General features: G+C 48.2%; 1 protein-coding gene across 1 annotated transcript in view; it reads right to left on the reverse strand.

Moving 5' to 3' along the window:
- Positions 1-17,477, reverse strand: part of CHD8 (chromodomain helicase DNA binding protein 8) — a 911,220-nt gene that overhangs the window by 366,886 nt on the left and 526,857 nt on the right. Inside the window, exon 21 of the mRNA XM_086919771.1 lies at positions 16,033-16,235. Coding sequence (XP_086775897.1) covers positions 16,033-16,235 — 203 coding nt within the window. The remainder of the gene's footprint in view (positions 1-16,032; positions 16,236-17,477) is intronic.

Below are 17,477 nucleotides of genomic sequence, written 5' to 3' on the forward strand. Positions count from 1 at the left end.
TTGATATGGTTATTGTTGCAGTAAATGACAAATCTCTTCCATTTAGCTGCATAGCACGCTCTTGTAGTTGGTCGTCTTGCCTCTCTAATGATGTTCATGCAGTCTGGAGGCAAGTTAAGGTATCCAAATTCTAAGACTTCAGGAGCCAGATCGCTAGGTTCATCTGATTGGGATCTGGGTGTCTGATTTCTCCATGGTTCTGAGTTAGAAGATGGGGTGCGAGGTTCAGCCTTTGATGAGGAACTACTGAAAGTTCCAGGAACGTTGTGTAGCATGGCTGTCTCGCCCATGTGGGAGCAACTAGGATTAGTGTGAGTGATTGTTGGCGCAGTTTGCGTGCCAACAGCGGAATCAGTGGTGCTTGGGGAAAAGTGTACGCAAATCTGCCTGACCAGTTCATCCATATCGCATTGCCTTCTGACAACGGATGTGGGAACCTGGCAGCAAAGTCCTGGCATTTTGAGTTTTCGTTTGTGGCAAACAGGTCTATCTCTGGGTGTCCCCACTTCCTGAAGAATGGTTGGAGAACTTGGGGGTGAATCTCCCATTCGTGTAGTTGTTGGCTGTGCCTGCTGAGCAGATCTGCTATTTGATTGTCTTTCCCTGGGAGGTGTTCTGCCAGAAGAAAGATATATTTTGGAATTGCCCACTTCCATATGCTCTGTGCCAAGTGGGACAGTTGTGGAGAGTGTGTTCCTCCCTGTTTCTGGATATAGTACATTACTGTCATGTTGTCCGTCCGGATCAACACAGTCTTGCTGTACAAGTATTTTTGGAATGCTTTCAGGGCTAGGAATAATGCTAGCAACTCTAGTTGGTTGATATGCAGTTTCTTTTGTTTGATTGTCCAGAGCCCTTGTACTGTGTAGTGAAGGAGGTGGGCTCCCCAGCCTGTCAGTGATGCGTCCGCTGTTAGTACTAGTTTTGGAACCGGCTCTTGGAACAGTCGCCCCTTGGAAAGGTTTTGTGGGTTCCACCACTGCAGAGAGTTGTGAGCGTGACTGTCTACCAACACTAGGTCTTTTACTTGCCCTTGAGCTTGGTTCCACTGCCGTGCTAGGCATTCTTGCAATGGACGCATTTGGAGTCTGGCATGGGGACAATGAATATGCAGGAGGCCATCATGCCTATGAGCTGCATAAAGACTCGAGCTGGAAGAGAGTGTTGTGGCAGAAATTTGCGAATCAGCATCTGCATGCTGGCTATCCTTGCTGAGTTTGGGTATGCCTTTGCCACTGAGGTATCTATAGTAGCTCCCAGATATTGTTGTGTGTGGGACGGCTGTAGATGCAATTTTGGGTAGTTTATTGAAAACCCTAGACCGTGTAGCAGCTGAAGTGTCTGAGACGTGTCTCTTGCACACTGTTGGTACGATTTTGCTTGTATGGGCCAATCGTCTAGGTACGGGAACACATGGATGTGTTGCCTCCTGAAATGTGCAGCTACTGTCGCTAAGCATTTTATGAACACTCTTGGAGCAGTGGTTATACCGAAGGGGAGAACTTTGAATTGGTAGTGTTGACCTTCTATTGTGAACCTGAGATATTTTCTGTGAGCTGGATGGATGGGTATGTGAAAATACGCGTCCTTGAGGTCCAATGTTGCTAGGAAGTCTTCTTGCTGTAGCAACGGGAGCACTTGCTGTAGTGTGATCATATGGAAGTGCTCCAGCAGTATGTATTGATTTAGGGGTCTGAGGTCCAGTATTGGTCTGAGGGAGCCGTCCTTCTTGGGAATAAGGAAGTATAGGGAGTATACTCCGTCCCTTGGTGCTGGAAAGGGACCGGCTCTATGGCCCCCTTTTCCAGCATGCATTTCACCTCTTGTTGTAGCAGGGTGATGTGTTCTTTGGACATAGGACGGTGTCTGGGTGGTATGTTTGGTGGGGTTGAAGTGAGTTCTAGGCAATAACCATATTGGATAATTTGTCTCACCCACCTGTTTGCGGTAATTGCGTTCGACAGGTAGGAATTGTTGGAGTCTGCCTCCGACCGGTGGTAGGTGGTCTGGAGGTAGCGTGATGAAGTCACTGTTTTGTGGCAGTGGAGGCTCTGGTATTATTGCCTCCATGTCCTCTTCCTTTGTTATTGTTGCCCCTATAACCTCCTCTGTTGGAATTTTCGTTAAAGGAACCTTGGGTGTTGCCTTTGTATGAAGATGAGGTCTGTAAGGTATTGCCTCGTGTAGCTGCTCTGTATGAGGAGCGTCGAAAGGAACCTCTGTGTTGCTGAAACTGCAATGCACCCATTGATTTTGCAGTTTCTGTGTCTTTTTTTATTTTGTCTAGAATGGTGTTGACTGCAGGGCCAAAAAGGAAGTCTTGATTGACTGGCTGGTTAAGAATGGTGGACTGCACCTCATTCTTAAAGCCCGAAATACGCAGCCATGCATGTCGTCGTAGTAAAACGCAAGTGTAAATAGATCTGGCTGAGGTGTCGGCTGCGTCAAGCGCACATTTGATGGAGGTGTTTGTAATAAATGTTCCCTCCCGTATGAGGTCATTAGCTTGGGCTTTAAAAGGCTCAGGCAGGTGTTGTATTAAGCTTTCAAGCTGATCATAGTGTGCTCTATCGTAACGAGCTAGCAGAGCTTGTGTATTCGTAATTCTCCATGAATTGGAGGCCTGTGATGCTACCCTTTTACCTGAGGCCTCTAGTATTTTTGACCCTTTATCAGGAGGAGGAGCCTCCACTGTTGTCTGCGAGTTGGCCCTTTTGCCTGCATTAGCCACTACCAGTGAGTTTAATGGTAACTGACCTCTGATGTAGGTAGGGTCTGTAGGGGCCGCTTTATATTTCTTTACAATCCTAGGATTGATTACACGTGCCCTGGCTGTATCTTTAAATAGATCAGGCGCGTATTTTAACACTACCTTTAGCATAGTAGTGTTCTGACATTTTTCTCTGAAGTAGGGAAAGTGTCAAATAAGAAGTCTTCTTCTATAGGGTCATTGTGCATGTCTACGTTGTGGTACTGCGCTGCCCTGTTTATTAGTTGGTTGAAGACAATAGTGTCGTCAGTAGGTGACGGATTTGTTGGGTATGAGGAGACGTCAGAGATGGGATGGGTGTCATATGGGTCAGTTGGCTCCCCCCATGGTTCATCTTGGGGGTTAAGATCTTCTGGAAAATCATAATCATGCTGAGGATCCTCCCCTGTTTTTCCCTCATTGCCCCCATAGTGAGAAGGAGAGTTAGGAGCAAAAGGCATAGTAGGCATAGCGGGATAGAAAGGAATGAAGGGTCTAGAGCGGCGGTACTCAAAGTACGGCCCACGGGCCATTTGCGGCCCGCCAGGTCACTCCATGCAGCCCCCATGAAGACAGCAGGCACAAACAACACCATTTTCTCACCTCGAGCCCCCCGCCCTCACCTGCCTCTCTGACGTCACTTGCTCACGCAGCCTTTGAGAGCATTTTCTGTGCTGCCAGGGCATGCTGCTCGCAGTGTGGCCTCTTTAATGTCTCAATTGGTGATGCTAAAACAGCTGTCTCTTTAATTAAATGTATGTTTTTATGGCCCCCAGGTTAGGTTTCAGCCAAGCCCGGCATTTCCTGCCTCAGGCTCTCAATGCCAGCACGTGGTGTAAACCACATAAATAAAACTAAGATCCAGCAATGTCCTCACGTCGATCCTTTGGCTGCGCCTAACCTTTTGTTTTATGGTATGTCTTTACATGAGGTACCTACAGGCTCACTGTTGACAACAGTGGTGCTAGGAAAAGTTTACAGGTGGAATTGGGGGAGGGGATGCAGCTTATACACAACATTATATGCCTCGGAAGGACCGTACAGTTATATATAAATCCCAGCTTCCCCACATTTCTTAAAGGCAATTCAACTTGCTTTTTGCATTACTTAAAGTGTAATAATGTATAGTCCTCCAACACTACCTGTCTGAGTTGTGATACAGATGTATCATCAGGTCTTTTATGCTACAGAATTTAACAGCAAATAGTTATTGGTTTTGGCAACCATTAGGTAGAGTCAGAGCTGAGGGGACAGGGGCATAGTGTGCACAAAGAGATGAATGGGCAGAGATGAAGGGCAGAGAAAGGAAAAACAGAGGGACTGGCACACGCTGTATGAATAAAGCATAAAGCAGAATGAAAAGCGTAGTGAGAAGGTATGGAAAGGTTAGGGGTTAACAGAAGGGAGCGATGGAGTAGGAGCAATGTGAAATATGAGCGCAGAGTAAAGTCAGGGACATGGGCAAGGAAATAGCGAGGGGTACGACAACAATGGAAGCAGTGGAGTGAAGGTGTAGAGCAGAACTGCAGGAAGGACAACGGGACTGTTATCAATAGAGTGAATCTTCAGTAGGGTGAAGGTATACAGGCACAATGAGTGAGTAGACGCTGAGTGACGCAGTAGGGCACAATGAGAGGGTAGGCCCAGAGTGGTGCATTAGCGTACAATGCAACGTTAGGCGTAGTATGAGGTGTTAGGGCACAATTGGAGCGTAGGCAGTTTGATAGCTTATGAGGAGAGTGAGAGAAATAATGCTGAAAACAGTAGACAAGTGTGGCTCCAAAAAGGTGTGACCAGATAGGTGTAGAGTGTGATGGAGGGAGAGTTGGAGTAGCATTAAAAAGCCAAGGTGTGGAGGAAAAAAATCAGTCTATGAAATTGGAGCCAGAGTAGGTGCAAAAAGACAGGCTATGAGTGTAGTGAAATAAAAAAAAACAGGAAATGAGTATAAACAGAGTGAAGAGGGGTGTAATCATGAGGTTGGAAGGTCAGACAGAGGAAACTTATGAGCTGAGCAAAGGGGTACTGGCACAGATTGTGATAATGGTAATAGAAAGTGGGGGTAGGGACAGTGTGAGGGGCATTTATGAGATAAGGAAATAACCATGGGTTGGGCAGGAGGTATAATACGTGGTGTACATGGAGGGTAAAAAATAGAAGTGTGAAGTTGTGACAGAGTGCTAGGCTGTGGGACAGGTAAGAAAAAAAAGTGAATTATTAAGGCCAAAGTGGTGGGTAGTGGTAGGATGAGGGTTAAAGTAGAGGAATATGGCAAGCATGAAACAGTCATAAGGTAGGATCCAGTAGGGTCAGAGTCAGAGTGCAGGGTCAGAGTGAAAACGTAGGATCACAGCAGACCCTAATAAGAGAGTAATTGAGTGTAGGGCTCTGGGAAGAATAGGGAAGAATAGTAGACGTTCTGCCCGATACATGCATTATTATGAAATGAAATGCAGCTACCTGAGATAGTCATTTTGGAGTTGACACTACAATATCTCTGCTGCATTGTTGGGAAGAGTTCATTGACTAGGAGAAGGCAGCGTAAGACACAGCACCTCTCTTGCCCATTATGCCGGAAATTGTGCCATTGTAAATGGCATTACAGCATAGTACATGAATTCATGTATTGTGTGGGTCCAAGCATGCACATTACAGCATGGGACCATTTATGCATGTACTGTCTTGGTCCATTAGGAATATAACAACATGCTGTCACTGATGCTTGTTTCGCCTGGGCTTACATGCATGTGGTAAGTTTCATGAGCCTGGGTGTGCACAGCGGGCTGGACAGAGGAGAGAAAACATACCTCTATCAATGCACTTTGCATTTACGCTTCTGAATTTTGCTGGATGATCTTGGGACTTGGTACTGTAAACTCTCAACAGGGCCATTAAGGGATGCTTGTAGCGACTTTAAGAGGCTAAGGGGTATGCGTTGTGTCATCTGAGAGACAAATGAAGGGTGTGTCCAAGTATCTGTGCAACTGAGGGCCTAAGAGCAGGAAACTGTGTTTTTGTAAAAACAAGGGACAGATAGAAACTTATGGTCAAACACACAGACCCCAATAAAAATAAAATATTGACAGCATTTATTCGGTTTACATACACATATATATTGCATTTTGAAATACAGCGCTGTCTAGTTATGTTTTGAAAAGGGGTGATTTTATTTTCACCCTAGTAGCCCTGCCTCTTCTGACCACGCCTCTCTACCGACCCCGCCCCCATCACGCAGTCCCATCTATGCGGCCCTCGGCCACTACCAGACTGTAATTTTGGCCCCTGAGAAAAAGTTTGTGAGTACCCATGGTCTATAGGGAGAAGCCCCAAGTCCTTCTTCTTCAGATGAATGGGGGAATGAGAGTCCGTGTCCAGTGGTCTCTTCTTCCTGTGTAGGATTGTAACTTTACCAGTCTCAGGATTAATATATATTTTTGCCTGGTCGTCTGATGGATCTGGATGGAAGAGTTCTTCTTCCACTGTCCTTGGTTTTGACTTTTTTGGTGTCTTTGGGGTCGATAACCCTCTTCTGTTTCGACGACTTTCGGTGCCTTATTGCTTTTCTTCGGCTCGGACCCTTTCTTCGGGTCGACGAGTGATTTCGGGTCGACCGGGTCTTTCGGTTCGACACCTTTCGTGTGCTAGACAGGTTTTTTCGGTTGATTGTCCTTTGCCGAGTCGATGGCTTTTTTTGGATCGACTGGTGTTTTTGGAGCGCATGTCTTTTGGTTCGATAGCCTTCTCCGGCCAGATTACAGGCTTCGATACTGCACCCTTTACGTTGGCTACCTTCTTTGGTGATCTTCGGCAGAGCCGGCTTTTTTGGGTCGACAGCCTTGATCGGGTCGGCGCCCTTCGGCTCGGTGGCCTTCTTTGGCTCGACGGCCTTCTTTGGTTCGCTGCCCTTTGGGTCGACTGTTTTCTTTGGGTCGACGCCTTTAGGCTGTACGGCCTTCTTCGGTTCGACGCCCTTCGGGTTGACTACCTTCTTGGGTTCCGGAACCTTCTGTGGGATCACGTTACTTGGCCCTGGGGACTCTGAAGGCTTAGCTTTTGGTTTCGGAGCCGAGCCGGAAGGCGGGGCTGGCAAATGTTTCTTTGGATCTTTGCTAAAGCCTTTTGGCGATGCCTTGACCGGAGCCTTCGGTAACAGGGTAATTGGTGTCGGTGGCAGTGTACTCACGATCTGCCCCGGTGGGATCTCGTCGTCGGAGTCAGAGTAGTCCTCGACGGTGACTATCTCTAGGTCCGAATCTGGAGCTTCTTGAAGTTCTTGGTCATCATCGAAGGTGTTGTCCGGTTCGGGTGTCTGTCGCTGCATCTCTTGCCTAGCGGCCCGTCGAATCGGTATGAATTTGTTCGAACGGAATTGGGCACAGGCTGGGCAGGTTTCTTCCTTATGGTCTGGTGATAGACACTTGTTGCATACTGAGTGTTTATCAGTATGCGGGAACTTGGAGTGGCATTGTGGGCACCTTTTGAACGGGCTCCTTTCCATCGACAGCAGGCCCACGTGGCTTCGAAAAGGCCCAACGGCCCGCGTCGACGACCGGTTCGAGATGGAAAGCTTGATCGAGTCAAGAAGTCCAGAGCGAGAACAAGAACTTCAAAATTGAAGGCCTTTAGAAAAGTTTTGCTTTTATTCCGAAGTTGGAGTATAGGAATAACATCCGAACCCAAAGGCGGAAAAAACAATCTGAGGATGGAGAAGATGCCCATGCGCACTGTAGTCCAGGGGAGGAGTCACCTATCTCTTGATACTTCGAAGACTCTTCCCGGACAACAAGGTGCAATCATCCGGACACAACACTAGGCGGCGATCTATGCACAGATATGAATTCAGCAGCCCACATGCCTCGAACAGTGAGTTATCGTCTTTTGGGTAAGTACTCCACTGGCAGAGTTACGGTTCGGGCATAGACTCAGGGGTCTCCCAGGGTCAGGTAGGTACAGTTGTTACACCCTCAGCGGCACAAGGGCAGCCGGGTGCAGAGAGAGATAGGTCCAAGATTAGTCTATGGGAGGCAGGGGGAGTTTGGTTGGTGGCTGCTGGCCAGCAGGCCACGTGGCAGTGGGATCTGAGCTCATGTTCACTTGCTCAGGGCAAATGGGGAAGTAGATTAGGACAGAGGTTGCACTCCCAGGGGCATTTGGGCGGCTGGGTGCAGGATGCTTTTGAGCTGTTGGGCGCTCAATGCTAGTCAATGGGAAAGCTGAAGGGCGAGGGGTTCGGGGGTGGTGGGGGTAAGATGGGTAGGTGGGGTGTGTAGGTACAGGGCCTCTAAGGGTGGCACAATAGGGGCTGCAGGCCTTAGAGTTCTTCCCTGGTCACAGGCCCTGGGAACCTGATTGGTAGGGACCCAGGGCACATCAAATGAAAGTGCATCAGCCGTCTGGCAAAAAGTGGCGGCGCTACTGCAATAGAAACCCACTTTTCTAACTCAACGCAGAGTCTAGGGAGCTTGGTGACCGGGCCGCAAAGGACGTATATGAGCAACATGTCCCAGTTAATACTGTAACCTGAATATTTCTAGTAGAGGGTAAATATATGCAGAATCCCATGTATGGAAGAATATTAGTTGGCCAAGTAGAGGGGTATATCATCTGCAGACAATGAGATGCTATCCTCCCACTCTTCGATCCATCAAGTCCCAGAAGAAGTAGATCACCCCTGACCCATGTCGCTAATGGTTCTAGCACCAGTGCGAATATTAGTGGAGAGAGTGGGCATCACTGCTGCGTCCCCTTCGTAGCTCAAAGTCCTTGGATCTACAACCATTCACTGTAACCTGTGCTAGGGGCTCTGTATAAAGAAGTCTTATCCATCATACATATTTCTCACTGAATCCAAGTCTATCCAAGACTGGAAATAGGAAAGGCCATTCAATCATACCAAATGCCTTTTGGGCATATAGCCTCATCATGCTTTTAGCATAGTGAGGGTTTGACTTGACCTGTGTGTGGACCCAAGTGTTTCAAATAAAAAGTCTTCCTCTAAAGAACTCTTTATGTAAAGCCACCCAATGATACTCTGCTGCTCTAACAAGTTCCTGATAAGCCACATTATCGTCTGGTGATGATGGCTTTGAGGGGTAAAGGTCTAGGTCAGTGCCAATGGAGGGTCAATGGTGTAATCCTTCCATGTGTCTAAAGGCAAATGAGTCTTCTTCATCAGTATCATCCCCTTCTGGCTGTGTATGTGAAGATACCGGAGGTGTTATGATTAAGGGATCTTGAATTGTAAATATGGAGAAAATGGTGGAGGTGGAGGGGATTGCGGGGCAGGATAAGCAGGGCTGGTGACCATGTCCTTTTTTTATCTTTAGAGTGATTTTATCTGCACGGTCCTCTGAAGGAAGTTTGCATTGGACTGGTGTTTTGGCAGAATTAGGTCTTGTATTAGGATGGATATAAATCTTCTATTTAGGATCCAATTTGGCCTTGAGCATGTCTAATATTGGTTCAGGAGGCAAGGAGAGGCTGCCCGTTGATTTCGGAGCCGAAATAGATTTGCTTTTGGGAGCTGAAGATTTCGGCTCCGAAGCAAGTTTTTGTTTCATTCCGAACCAGATTTGTCCTTGAAACCAGAGTGTTTCGGCTCTGAACCAGATCTGTCCTTCGGAGCGGAGGGTTTCAGATCCAAAGATTATTTCTCTGACTCGGTCCCGGGCCAGAAGGCTTGAAGATTTGTTTTGGGGCTGAGCCAGAAGGCAGGGCATCGGAAACATTGTCTAGGTGCAGACATTGGCCAGAAGGTAGAGGTGGTGCCGTAGCCAAATGATTTTATGAAATAGTTTTGGGGGACAAGAGGTCTTCGGAACTCATGGCACACTGTCCCAGAGGCACATCTTCGTAATGCAAATCTATCTCGAGTTCAGAATCGGATTCTGGGATGGAGATGGCCTCTTCTTTTGCAGCCAACACTTCGAACTCTTCAAGCTAGGAATCTTGGCCCAAGATGTCTGGAGTGTACTCAATGCTTTGGTGTTGCATTTCACGTCACCGAGCCTGACCAACACGTAGAGCTTTCTTCGACCAAAATGACTTACAGGCACCACAGTCTTCCTCTTTGTGCTCGGGTGATAGGCACAAGTTATAGACTTGAGGTAGGTCGGTGTGAGAGTACTTGGCGCGGCGCCGGTGCTTCCGACCGAAGAGATAGAGAGGTTCCTGATCGATTCTATAACCGGACAACAGGGAAATCCATTAGAGAAGGAGTAGTTTCTTGCCTGTTACTCCAGTTCTGTAGTAGGGGTATCTCTGTTATAGTCATAATTTAGTAAATAGTTCCGCCCATGTGCGTGGACCCCGGAGCAATCAAAAATAATCTCTTACGCGGTCTTCATTGCAGTCCTGCATAGCCACTTAAGAGAAAATTAACGACAATAATGCAGCCTGTACCTACAAGGCTACACTGTCCAGTACTTCAACTAGAAATGCCAAGGATATTACACCAATAACACATTTAACACAGTGTAGGAAGGTGGATATCTGACTATGGTTACCCCCAACTTTCTGCCTTGTGTTTAGCTGGTTTTCGACTTAGTTGACCTGGGGCCCTGCTATTCAGGACCCCAGGACCTCTGCTCTCTCTGTTAAAATGGATACCATGTACTCTAGGTACATACCAATTGGAACCTGGATCACCTTGTGAGCCCCTGTACAGTGTACCCGAGGGCCTCGGGTCCAGGGCATAGGTGCATCCAAGGCCTACCAGGGGCTGCAGCACATATTGTGCCACCCCTGGCCTGGCATTACTATTTCACACAACTGGCTGATCAATCAGCTGGGGCAAGGTGGTGTAATCACCCTTTGCTCTAGATATAGTATACCTATATCTAACTCTAAAATGGACACATATACTCCTATAAGTCACTCCTATGGCAGGCCTTATCAATCTTGAAGGCAGAGTGCTTGGAATTATGTGAGATGGTGCTCTAGCATGAGCTGAGCCTGTCTGTAGCTTTCGGAACCATGTCCTTTAGCTGTTTCCATGATAACGCTATACCATATACTCTTAAGTGCATTATAATCCTCGCGGTTATTGCTAACTTTGGCATAGCATTATCATAACATGTTGAGTAAGGTGTCATACGAATTGGAATACTACCCCCCTTGCCAGTTCTGGCGACGGGGGTAGCATTCCACCCTTTTAGAGGGACACGACATGTATGTAACTGTGAACCCCGGTTATAGTTAACTCGAGCCTCATCATCACAAAATGGATGCTGCCACCACAGACACAAGTCTGACCTCCTGCTGCTGGGAGTCCTTCCAGCGAGGGAGGCCTGGACAAAGGGTTTCCTGCCTTGGGAGGTGCTAGCACCACCCCAGACAGGATTTTGTGTATTGAGGTAGGACAGGCTGAAAGGAATGAGACATGCCAGGGGCACACAAGGTGTCCCTGTGCATAACCCGGTTCATAACAGTTGCTGGGTGTAGGAGAGTAGGGTCTGCAATCCTATGATCACCCAGATTTTTTGCTTTTGTTTCACTGGTTCACGACTTTCTCTGGCTGTGGGCCTGCCAATCAGACCCACAGCCAAGCTGTTCTCTCACTAAATTGACATGTGTACCTTAGGTGCATTATCCAATTGGTACTGGGCCACCTTATCAGACCCTGTAACTCAGGGCATAGGTGTACCCAGGGCCTACCAGGGGCTGAAGCATGTATTATGCCACCCCTGGATGGCCATCTAAATCTGACACAACTGGCTGCACGACAGCTGGGGCAAGGTGGTGTAATCACCCTTTTCTTTAGATATGGTATACCTATATATAACCCTAAAAATGGACACACAGATTCCTATCAGTCCCTCCTATGGCAGGCCTTGACAATCCTGAAGGCAGAGTGCTTGGAATCGTGTGAAATGGTGCTCTGGCATGAGCTGAGCCCATTTGCAGCTTGCGGAACCAAGTCCTAATAGCTGTTCCATGATAACGCATACCATATACTCTTAAGTGCATTATAATCCTCGCGGTTAAATGCTATCTTTGGTATTGCTTTATCAAAACATGTTGAGTAAGGTGTCATACGAATTGGAATACTAACCCCTCGCCAATTCTGGCGACGGGGTTAGCATTCCACCCTTATAGAGGGACACGACATGTATGTAACTGTGAACCCCGGTTAAAGTTAAACGAAGCCTCAGCTCCACAAAATGAATGCTGCCACCACAGACACGAGTCTGACCTCCTGCTGCTGGGAGTCCTTCCAGCGAGGAGAGCTTGGACAAAGGGTTTCCTGTCAGGGGCGGTGCTAGCACCATCCCAGACAGGGTTTTGTGTATCCTGGGTAGGCAGGGCTTTACAGGAAGGTGACTGCTGAGTGGCACCCCGGTGCTCACTACGCATCTGCCGGCTAGAACCAGTTCCAGGGGCACACCAGCCCCTGGCCTGGGGAAAGTCCGGCATGGGAGAGGGGTGTAACCACCCCCCTTCCTGGTCCCACCCCTAGGGCAGGACCTAGTCGCGTACCCACCCCTTTCTTTAGGATAAAGGCAGGAGCGGGGACCCTTCCAAATTAGATCATCTTTGAATCAAGAACTACTTTCTACGAAAGGAAACTCAAGACTTCTTCTCAAGATTTCTCCCTTGTGGCTAAGGAGTAGTCACCCTGCATCCGCAGGCACCATCTAAGAACTCTGCGGTTTGCTGCACGTCCTTCCTCAGGAATCCGACCGACCAGCACGACGAGACCCGACTTCCCTGGCACCTCTGACCTCTACCTACCTCTACAGCTAAGCTGAGAACCGTAGGTGCGACGAGACCTCGAGGGACCGGCCATCATCTGAACTGCACGACTCTTATCCAGCATGACCGCCGAGGGATCCTCTGGTGAGTGCTTTGGGGTCCGAGAAGCCCCGACCCTGAGCAGCTCCAGCACCGAAGTCCAGCCTCCCAGCATCTCCACGATCTGCGTGGGGCCCTTCTGCTTTTTGCTGCTCACCGCGTTGTTTGGCTACTAGCCCGCTGGCTTGTGGCCTTCTTAACGACACCAGACGACATCACTGCTGCTGGTCTGGTTGCTCCAGACTGGCCCTTGCTCCCTTCCAAAAGAGGAGCACCCCGGACCCTCCTGGTCCACTCCAGACGCCATTTTGAGTCCACCGCGTGGGCTTGAATTTGCCAAGACTTGTTGCCCCAATCCTGGGTCCAGCGACGTCGACAGCTTCATCCATCGTGGGACATCTCGCACCTCCATCCTGGTCGCCGACAATGCCTCCTGGTCCGTGAGATCTACAGAGCACAGCGTCGCCCACTCACCTAGTCGAGGTGACTACCATCCGGTGCCATCCTGGTGCCCATCTGATCACTGGCTAGTGATTAAGAACTTGGTCCCCTCTGCTTTCAGGTGTCATCCATCTTCGATCCAGGCTTGGATCACTCGAACTCTCTTCACTGGTCGCCTGCCAGCAACTTCTTTCTTCAGGCTCCTGGTTCGTCTACGAGGATTCCCGACGTCTTTTGAGACATATGCAGCTGCAGCCCCTGGGCTAGGTAAACTCGGCATTTCGGTGCTCCAGCATAGCCTCACTATCCAAGGGTCAGTATCCACTGTCGTTTTCGACCTACCTAGTCAGGTTCGCCCGAGAACACTAACTTTGTCTTTGCTAGCTACCATAGACTTTGTCCCGCATCCCGCGTGAGAGTGCACACTCTGCACCCGAGTCCCCTAGGCCTCCTACTAGTAATCTGAAGGTTCAGTAACGTAGTCCTAGCGATTCCAAAGCCTATTAGTACAGTACTTACCTGCTAGTAATTTCGCATTCCACTTCCATAGTATTTGGTTTTCCGTGCCCCTCGGGCACTTGTGTAAATTGTGCAACTTAAAGTATTTTTATAAGAGTTTTGTTGTGTGCTTTGTACCCTGGTTTCATAAAGAGTACAGGGCTGTTGTGATCTAAATAAATACACTGTTTATTTTCATAACACTTGTGTGGTGTCCTTTCACTTGGTGTTCAAGGGGTATATGTGATGGTATAACAGCTGGCTTAACACGCCCTCTAGAGTTTAGCCCGAAGACTGCTCGTATCCATGCTACTAGGATAGCTGGTCTATAAGGTTGACTTACAACCAATCACCATAAGGGTTGTTTGGACTGATACAAAGTGCTCACTAGAATAGTGAACATTACATATCAGGCCAACTTCTCACACTGGGGCACTCCAGCCCCAGCTCTGGTGCGAATCCGGACAATGGATAGGGGGGTGTAACCACCCCCCTTCCTGGTCCCACCCATAGGAGGGACCTAGACACAGTACAGCCCCCTTTAGGAGAATGAAGGTAGGAGCTGGTCCCATTCCAAATTAGATTATCCTGATTTGAAACTCTACAAAGAAGAAACTCTGGACTTCGACGTTCTGCTCCACAGAAGACTGAAGAAAATCTCCCTTGTGGCCAAGGAGTGACCACCCTGCACAAGCAGGCACCATCAAGCGTCCTAGCGGTTCACTTTGTCGTCCTTCCCGGTGGAACCAGACTTCAGAGCTTGACGAGAGCCGGACTTCTAGACCTCTCCGACCTCTACCTACATCTGCAGCACAGCTGAGATCCGTGGGTGCGAAGAGACACGTGGGACCGGCCATCTTGGAGAAACTGCACTTCGCTTCCAGCACAACTTCAGATGGCATCCTCAAGAAAGTGCTTTGGGGATTGAGAAGCCCCAGCCCCGAGCAGCTCCTGCACACGAGATCTGCGTGGGACCCTTTCGCTGGATTGCTGCTCGACGCGTTGTCTGTCACTTGCCGGCTGGCTAGTGGCCTCCTAGACGACGATCCACAAAATCTACACCGCTGGTCTGGTTGCTCCAGACTGGCCCTTGCTTCGTTCCAAAAGAGAAGCACCCCGGACCCTCCTGGTCCGCACCAGACGCCATCTCCACTCACCGCGTGGGTTGCCTTTGCCAAGGCCTGTTGACTCCGAATCCGGAACCGCCGACAGCGAGAGCCTGTGTGGGACAGCTCGTGCCTCCATCCTGGTCGTCGAAGACACCTCCTGGTCCACGTGGCTGCAGAGTCAAGCGTCCACTCTTCACCTGATCGCTACGACAGCATCTGCTTCCTTCCTGGTTCCACTCCGGTCACTGGCTAGTGACTGAACATCGTCCCCTCTGCTTTCAGGTCTCCATCTTCCTTGATCCACCCTTGGATCGCTCCAGACATCTTCCTCCTGGTCGCCTGCAGTATCTTTCTTCAAGGCTCCATTGACTTCAACCCGGAAACCCGACACACTTTCACACCTATACACCCTCAGCCCGTGGGTGAGGTAACGAGAGAATTTCGGTGCTCTAGGGTAGATTGACTCTCCTAGTGTCCAGGTATCCTATCGTTTTAGTCTTAACCAGTCGGAACTGTCTTTTACTTACCTTTTCGTAATTTGTAGTGTCCATTGACTTTGTCCCGCATCTCGCGTGTGAGTTCACACTCTGCACACGCGTCCCGTGGGCCTCCAGCCCCTTACCTAAGGTTAGGGTAGTGTAGTCCCAGCGATCCTTCAGCCTCTGGACAGCTCCATTCCTTCTATAGATTTCCTTATACCATTTACTTAGTATATGGTTTGTCGTGCCCCTAGGGCACCATTGTAATTTGTGCAACTTATCGTATTTTTCTTAAGAGTCTTGTGATGTGCTTAGCCCTCTGATCTCATAAAGAGTTCAGAGGTGTTTTGTTAGTAATAAATATCTTGTTTATTTTCATAACAACCTGTGTGGTGTCCTTTCACTTGGTATTCAAGGGGTTATATGTGGTAAAACAGCTGGCTTCACATGCCAAAAGAGTTTAGCCTAAGACTGCTAGGTCCATGCTACCATTAGGATAGCTAGTCTATAAGGTTGACTTACAACCAATCACCATAAGGGTTGTTTGGACTGATACAAGGTGATCACTAGAACTAGTGAACATCATATATCAGGCCAACTTCTCACACACGCTATCACCGAAAGGAGGAGTCACCTTACCTCTTGACTGGAAAGAGTTGATTGAAAAAAAACAACTTGCAAATATCCGGACCCAACACTAGATGGCAGGAGTATGCAAAGTATGTGTATCTACAGAACACATACTTCAAACACACATCTTTCTGTATGGAACCTGCCAGTCTCTGCCAAATGTAACCAATCACACAAGAGCAGCATCATCTAGAAAGACATGAAAAATATATCTACTGCTACAGTCAACAAGAGACTTGTGAGTTAAGCACGCTGCAGTGTCATTTGTAACTTATCCTAGTGTGAGACATTCTGCACTGCCAAAAAGACATCTACCTGAAGTCAGACTACTCACCCATACACCAGCAAGTGCTTTTCCACACGGAAGCAGTCAGTACGCCCATAGCCATGATGATGCCGATCATGCCTCCGGGGCCGAGGTCGCATATCATCATCTTCACTCTCCAGGTCCGAAAATGACACCATGTCATCATCCTTCAAGTTGCTGAAGTGGCGAGTCTGTTTTCGCACCCGTGGTGTGTCGATCACCAGAGTCTCCTGTTGGATGAAGAAGATTAGTGCTAGGAATGTAGAAACCTAAAGAACAATTTATTTAGTTTATTTTATATTTTCGTAATACACAACTTGACACATGAATGTAAAGGTGATGCAGGCATCCCTTACAGAGAACCAATCCATAAAAACACACATCAACAAATCACTTAAACCACCCCCCCCTCCTCCCCCAAACGGGCCCCACCACCCTTACCTGCATGTGCTGCAGCACACAACCACTAGCAACAACGATCTTCAGTTGGGTTGATCTTCATTCTGTGAGTTACAGAACCAAAAGGGTTCAAATGATTATTAAATTGGTTTGTGAATAAGGACACTCTTCCATCGAGCGGATTTGTGCCAGACGCCGGGGGTGTGAAAACAGGCTGACTCCTAGTTCCTCTGGAGCCAGGAAGGAGAGGACACCCTCCCATTACAGGATACATAGAGAACAAGCAGATCACACTCTTCCTCAGTACTGATAGAGATGGAGCATATTTTTGACATTTAAGGCCGCCTCACTTTTCCCTGTTGTAGGAAAGCGCCCCTTTTTAGACTTGCCTCCTCCACTTTCTGCCCTAGTTCTGATGCTTTTCAACTGAAAGTGCACAGAGTCCTTGCTAACCAGGCCACAAGTGCTCGTTCCCTTGAAACAAGGTAAATGTACTAATTGTAACCCAATCAGCAAGGACTTCAGCACTGCTGCATGTTCCTAGTAAATGGTACCCTGGATTCCCAGGGCATGGGTTCTAAAGAGGGCCACAATGGGCTGCAGCATGTATTATGCCACCCAAAGGGACCCAAACAAATACTGAATACAGACTGCCATTGCAGGATGCGTGAAATGGTGCAAACCAATGTAAAAACAACACCTTGTATGCACACACCTTGTATGCCATACTAAGCTACACTGCATATACTTTATGTAGGTCATCCACACAGCAGGCATTAAGAGCTGTGAGGCAGGGTGCATTTTATTATATGTGAGGGCCCATCTGCATGAGCAGGTAAGCACCTTTGTTGTCTAGTTCAATTACTAGATATTGCAGGTCATCAGGCTGCCATCTTAAGGACATGTACTGGGCACCGGTCATTACGAGTTACCAAGCTACATGATGGCTGCACTGAAACCAATGGTGTTGGGTGTCAAACACCTGGTCTTAATAAATCTAATGCTGCAAGAAAGTGGATCTATATATACTGGACCAAAGAAAGGTACAGTGTGTATAGAGTACCCAATCCCCA

This window comes from Lissotriton vulgaris, chromosome 5 (assembly GCF_964263255.1).
Source record: "Lissotriton vulgaris chromosome 5, aLisVul1.2, whole genome shotgun sequence".
Classification (NCBI taxonomy): Eukaryota; Metazoa; Chordata; class Amphibia; order Caudata; family Salamandridae; genus Lissotriton; species Lissotriton vulgaris.